The sequence below is a fragment of the Oxyura jamaicensis genome, chromosome 2 (genome assembly GCF_011077185.1).
Source record: "Oxyura jamaicensis isolate SHBP4307 breed ruddy duck chromosome 2, BPBGC_Ojam_1.0, whole genome shotgun sequence".
Classification (NCBI taxonomy): Eukaryota; Metazoa; Chordata; class Aves; order Anseriformes; family Anatidae; genus Oxyura; species Oxyura jamaicensis.
Window position 1 is genome coordinate 221943 of NC_048894.1, and position 6622 is coordinate 228564.

At 60.8% G+C, this 6622-nt stretch overlaps 1 protein-coding gene across 1 annotated transcript; it reads left to right on the forward strand.

Annotated features, from left to right (window-relative positions):
* The first annotated feature begins 6 nt into the window (after positions 1 to 6).
* On the forward strand, positions 7 to 6622 carry GBX1 (gastrulation brain homeobox 1). Its single transcript, XM_035319819.1, has 2 exons — positions 7 to 529; positions 5804 to 6622. The coding sequence occupies exons 1-2, from the start codon at positions 70 to 72 to the stop codon at positions 6322 to 6324; spliced, it is 981 nt and encodes a 326-aa protein (XP_035175710.1). The 5' UTR covers positions 7 to 69; the 3' UTR covers positions 6325 to 6622.

Here is a 6622-nt window from a genome sequence, read left to right on the forward strand (position 1 = left end):
CGGCGAGTTGGCGGCGGCCCGAGCTCGCCGGAAAGTTGGTGCCGGCTGAGCCGGCGGCGCCCGCTCGCCATGCAGAGACCCAGCGGCCAGGGGACCGCCTTCTCCATCGACTCGCTCATCGGGACGCCGCCGCCGCGCTCCGGGCACCTGCTCTACACCGGCTACCCCATGTTCATGCCGTACCGGCCGCTGGTGCTGCCGCAGGCGCTGTCCCACGCGCCCCTGCAGTCGGGGCTGCCGCCGCTGGCGCCGCTGGCCTCCTTCGCCGGCCGCCTCACCAACACCTTCTGCGCCAGTCTGGGCCAGGCCGTGCCCTCCATGGTGGCGCTCACCACGGCCCTACCCAGCTTCTCTGAGCCCCCCGACGGCTTCTACCCGCCGCAGGAGCTGCCCCCGCCGCGCGCCAACCCCGACGCCGGCTGCCGGCGGGGCGCCGAGGGCCTGGAGGCGGAGGAGCTGCCCCCGGGACGCGACAAGGGGCCGCCCGAGCCGCCGCTGCACTTCCCGGACCCCTTCCCTAGCCTGGCAGGTAAGAGCGGCGCGGGCCGGCCCCGGCCGGGGGTTGCCAGTCGCCTGCTGCGATCGCCGTCCGGTCTCGCCTGGGAATCCCGCAGCCCCGAGGGGCCCCCGCGGGGGGCAGCGCCGCCCGCCCGGCCCCTCTTCGGGCTCTGCCCGCTTCCCCAGCGATGGTTGCGGGCGGGCGGTACTGCCGGCCTCCGAGCTCCCCGGGGTAGGATCCCCGGAGCCGGGTGCTCTGGGACCGGGGTGCGGTGGTCGGGACGGCCGAGTTCGATGGCCCGTGGCGGCGGACAGGAGGGACCTGCCCCCGGTCTGTCCCGTCGGGCCGAGCCGGGAAGACCGCGTCCGTTCCGCTCCGGACCGCCTCCGCCGCTCTGCAGCGAGCGCAACTTTCGCGGGTCGGAGACAAACTCCTCCCGCCGCGTCCGGCCCGCAGGGAGGGCGAGAGCCGCCGCTCGGGGCCCTGGCGCAGGGCGGCCCGGAGGGACGGGGCGGAGCGGGCTCCCGGAGCCGATCCCGGCCCGGCGGCGCGGAGCTCTCCGAGGTGCTGGCACCCAGCCCGGGGCGAGCGAGGCGGAGGGGCCTCTGGGCGGCCGCGGCGGGTCGCGGTCCCGGTCCCGCTCAGTGTCAGCCGCGGGGCTGCGCAGTGTTCCCGGCACGGCGCCGCGTCCCGGGAGGACCGCGGGGCAAGGATCTCCGGGCACGGCCGGGACCGTGTGCGGGCGAGCCCGCAAGCCCACCCCGGGCCGGGACCCGCTGCGGCCGCGGCAACCCGGAGCTCCCAGCCCCTCCCGAGCCCGCGACGCGGGGGCAGCTCCCGTGGCGCGGCGGCGGCGCCGCCCGGAGCCCCTCTGCCCTTCCTGCCAGCCTGCCGCCCTGTGCTGCTGTGCCTGCAGCCTCGGCACCGGCTTTGCCCGACGGCGCGAGCAGGCGGCGGCTTCGCTCCTGACATCGCGCTCGGTCCCGGCCGCGGGCTGCTCCCGCTGCCGTGGCGTAGCCACGGGGCTCTCTCCTTTGTGAGCCGTGCCGCTCCCGAATGTGCGGGCACCAGCCTCGGTGACTTGTTGCTCCGTATTTCTCAGCCAGCTCCAACTCTTTTTCTCTTCCACCTCTGCTCCTTCAGCACAGGGATTGAGGCTTCTCTTCTGCGGGGAGACTGAGACAAACCAACCCCCGGCTTTCTCTGGCATGGCCTGTCTGTCCTGAGAGCCGCCTCCTCTGGTCAGCCCCGAGATCCACCTTTGTCTCACAGGCTTTCCGGCATGGATGCGTGCTGAGCAGTCTTTGGTGCTTTTTGCAGTGCTCGGCTACTTGTTCTTCATCCTCCCTTTAGCCTCTCCTGGATAAGCCCGTGTCTTGCCCTTCCTTCTTCTTCGGTCAGAATACCCCATTTGGGTATCCCTGGAACCTAGTCCCCAGTTCAGGACAACTGGAACATTTTGCCTCCCTGCTGCCTTTATGGGTTACAGAGGTTTTGGTGATGCTTCGGTGCTCCCAGGCCTCTGTGCTGAGTTGAAAACCCAGTGCAGACTCACATTTGTTTGGAAAGCCTCCTCGGGGGGCAGAACTGCCCAGGCCACCCGCTGTCTGTATGACCACAACCTCTTGGTCTGTAGGGAAATGAACTGTACTCTGCTTGATCTCCCTCCATGGCTCCTCTGTACATAAGCCCAACATGTTCTCTCCTCCTGAGGGACTCAGATGAGCTGTTCTGAAAATTGGACATTTCTGAAATTGAGAAATTGTATCTCTAAGGCTCACCCTGTTGTGACTGCTTCATGTGATGGAAGGAAATATGTCTTGTTACTGCTGTTTGCTCACGGCTGCATATTGGTTCTCTCAGCACTGTGCTTGCTCTGGAGCCATGAAGGATGCTTGTCCTTCTGCCCATGTGGAGCTGTGGGGGCTCCTCTGCACAGGCCCAAGAGGATGTGTCGGATCAAACGTGTCTATCTTTTTCTTTACCTAATGCTTCTCCTGACTGTACCTGTCCCTTGCAGATGGACAACAGCGTTTGTTTTATCAACCAGCTCAGATGTAAACTAGGACGGTAGCTGTGTTTTTTTTCCCTGTTGAGAAAGTCAGAGAAAGATGATTCATATCAGGAGATTCCTAAAATCACCTATAATGCAGTTTGCTCTAGCATCCTGTCCATGACCCTGACCAAGAGCAATTGTCCAGCGAAAAGTAAGAGAGCATAAGCCCATGCAATACTTTCCAAAAATGACACTTCACCAGCGTCCAGCCACCTGCACTTCAGTGGTTTCCTAAGCCAGCTGTTGTTTCTCTATATTGCTGTATTCTCTATATTGAATTGGTCTCAATATAGAGACCAATTCTTCTTCTTTGACCTTATCTAGTCTCCCTTGGAGTACACCAGAAAGGAGAGACAACTTGGCATCAACCACTTCCAGGTTGCTGTGCAAGGTGTTCCACAGATCTCTCATCTGTAGAAGAACCGTGTGAAGTAGCTCCTTTTGTCTGTCTTGCTGACATCCATTATACCCTCTTCAGGGTATAATTCTGTTCCTGGACTCCATTGGCACCTCCATCACACAAGTGCCTGCAGAGACAAAGTCAGTTGCTTGCCAGATCAGTCAAATGAGTCAATGCTCTATTTTAGGACCTCTCTCTGCATCTACTGTGTTTCAAACTTGCTACCAGTTCTTGTCACACTTCTTGGGAGGGGAGTGGCATGTAGGGGAAACTGGTAGTAAGAAGCAGAAAAGCCTAGAGGCTGCTGTGTAACTACAGCGGCAACAAAGAGTGTGACCCCCAGGCAGTCAATGGTACTCAATGCCCTCAGTCCTCCACACCTCTGAGAGCACCTTTGTTCCCAAGCTGCAGAGGTCTCCACCAACATCCAAACTCTCCTCGGTTGATGTATTAAATCCATGTTCAGTTAGGATCAGAAGCTTTAAGTTGTTTCCTATGAGCATGACAAAGAGCTCTTGTGTGTTTATCAACACAGTGCTCGTCTGGCTGTCACAATACCTGTTCTTGATCTGGGTCCCCCTGATCCTGCTTGAATAATGTTGCTACCTGTAATACTCACCAGCCTCTCATCACTGTGCTTATCAAGTCCACGATAAGATCAATGAACAGCTGGCACTTCGTGAAGAGCAAAGAGATGGATCAATCTTATTCTTGGTCTACTGCTTTCTTGTCAATTTTTCAAAGGCACAATACTTTGCTGCGTGACAGCTTCTCAACCTGCTCAAAGGCCTTTGAAAATCTCAGTATACCTTCCCACCTAATGGGTGGGTTCTGCTGCCTCCACTACTTCCCTGATGAGGACATGCCAGGTGATGAGCAGACCAACATACCAATTGTCTTGCTAAAAATCCCGGTTTAGACTCCATCCTGGGGTTCTGAGTTCCTTACTGCAAACTCAACCCTTCTATAAGATACAAGCTAGTCTGAGACTTTAAAATCTGGGGTCTGGCTAAAACAAGTGTATCCAGAGATAGTACCTGTTTCACAAGGTGACACATTACATTGGTAGCTCAGACTTTCTCCAGTCCCTTGGTGCAGTCTGGACCTACTCCCAGATCAGTACTGTCTGACAGTGGTGAACAGCAGAGTCAGGGCAGGACTTGTGAGTACTCCTGGTGAAGACAGTGATGTCCTCAGAAGAGCTTTCTTATCTTGTCAGTCCTTGTGCTCCGGTGGGTAGAAGGGGTACACACAAATGAAAGCTCTCCTTTTCTTGGGCAGAGTTAGTGCTTGCATGAGACCATGCACTGGCAGCCAAAGTGCTTCATGCCACCTGCTGCTGCTCCTCGGTCCCCCAAGCACAAATTTTCTAGGTCTTCTTTCTTGCTGCAGGACTGACAAGGGCTGTAAGTGCTCCTGAACATCCAGGTTCACAAGAATGTCTCCTGGGCTCGGGCAGTTTCTTACAGCTGCTGCTGGTGTGCTCACAACCCTGCACCTTCAGGCATCTGAGGGCTGTCCTACCATCCCCACTGAGAATGGAGTGAGCTTTCTGGAGCTCCAGTGGCCCAGGGTGCATGTGCCAGTCCCTGGAGACTGCTTAGAGGTTTGGAGAGCTGCTGCTGCTCCTTCTGTGTGTAGAATTATATTGACTGGTAGTGCTTCAGGACTAGCTCCTTCCAGCAGCAGTTCCTGCCTTTGGGTTTGGCTTGGAGAGTTTGCTGGTCTCTTCTAGTCTCAGCATGATGGCAGAATTTTTTCATCTCCTGGTGGGTGACCATGGGTCCTCTCCCTCCATGACCCCTCTCTTTGGACAGGACCATCTTCTCTCTTTATCTCCTGTGAGGTCTTTGCTGGAGCCTTTCTATCAGGGAAGTGAGTGGCTTCCAGGCTTCTTTCTTCCCCATTGTTCCCACCAATGTTCTCCTTTGCTCCATGGCCATTTAACCATTTAGGAGGGACCAGCCTGGATCACAAGAAAGCAGCAAGAAGGTGGCTCATCCCCCATGTACTCTACCAGTATTCTTGCAGGCAACATAACACAGGTGTCTCCTGTCGTCCCAATTCTTCCTCCCATGTGGGTCGCCCGGGATGAGGTCCTGTCTGTCGGGTGATGCTAGCAGCCTCTAACCTCCTCCCCTGCACAGAATGGCAGGGGAAGCTAAGCCTTGGTCATCAGCTGCCTGAGCATGCTGTTCCCTGGCTGCACACCTCTGCGTAGTGCAGGGCTAGGAACAGGGAGATGGCAGCAGGATGCTCCATGTGCTGTGGAGCCCTGCAGAAAGGTTTGCTGCCTGGAACCAGCTCAGCCTGCTGTCTCCAGGAAGGTTCAGCTCCTCTTGGCTGGCCCTGTTCTGGATGAACCCGAACAGATGCAGTGGGATGGGGCAGAGGGAGGGCTGAGCTCAGGGACCAAGTACAGGTTTTGTCAGGATGCAGAGGTCTGGACAAGCCCTGGAAGGACCGTGTTGTGCTCTGCTGGGATGAGGCACTGATGCTGCTCCAGCCGGGTTGTGGGTGGCGGCAGGTGCCGGGGGTGCCTCGCTCCCCGCGATGCCTGCGCGTGCGACGGGTCCGGGCTGCGGGCAGCGCGGGGCTGAGCGTGCGGGGCTCGGGGGCAGCGGCACCCCGCGACAACGCCTGCTGCTGGGGGAGCCGCGTGTCCGCGGGAGGCACCGCGGGCGGCCCCGGGGCTGCGGGCACGGCGCGGGGCCCGCGGGATGCGGCTGCCGGGGGGGAGGCGGAGGGGGCCGGGAGCCCCCGCACCGGGGCCGCGTCTCCGGGGGGGAGCGGGGGGCGCGGGGGCGGCGGGCCGCGCCGGCGGGCGCTGACGCTGTGTGCCCCGCAGACGGGAAGGCGTACAGCTCGGACGAGGAGAAGCTGGAGGTGAAGTCGGCGGCCACGCCGTGCAGCGAGCGGGAGGAGGAGAGCTCGGCGGGCGACAGCGAGGAGGAGCCCTTCCTGGACGGGCCGGCCGCCGCCGCGCTGGGCACCAAGGGCAAGGGCAAGGGCGGCCCCGCGGCGGAGCAGACCCCGCCGGGCTCCGGGGCCGGCAAGAGCCGCCGGCGGCGCACGGCCTTCACGAGCGAGCAGCTGCTGGAGCTGGAGAAGGAGTTTCACTGCAAGAAGTACCTGAGCCTGACGGAGCGCTCCCAGATCGCGCACGCCCTGAAGCTCAGCGAGGTGCAGGTGAAGATCTGGTTCCAGAACCGCCGCGCCAAGTGGAAACGCATCAAGGCGGGCAACGTGAGCAACCGCTCAGGCGAGCCCGTCCGCAACCCCAAGATCGTGGTGCCCATCCCGGTGCACGTCAACCGCTTCGCCGTGCGCAGCCAGCACCAGCAGATCGAGCAGGGCGCCCGGCCCTGAGCGCCGTCGGGGCTCTCGGACCCTGGGGCGGGCGGGCCGCCGGCAGCGGGCGGGGGCCGGGGCAGCGGGGCCGTCCGCTCGCATTCCTCTGTACATGTCCCTTATTTATTCCGTGTAAACTCTGTACATACGGCAGCGAGTCCGTCTGTCCGAGCCGCGGGGAGCGCGGGCCCCCGCCTGTCCTGGCCCTGCCTCCGGCCGCGCCGCGCCGGGCCGGGGCCGCGCTGTACAGGAGCGCCCGCCCATGTATAGCTGTGATTTCAATAAATTATTTTCTATGGAGCCACGCGAGGGTCTT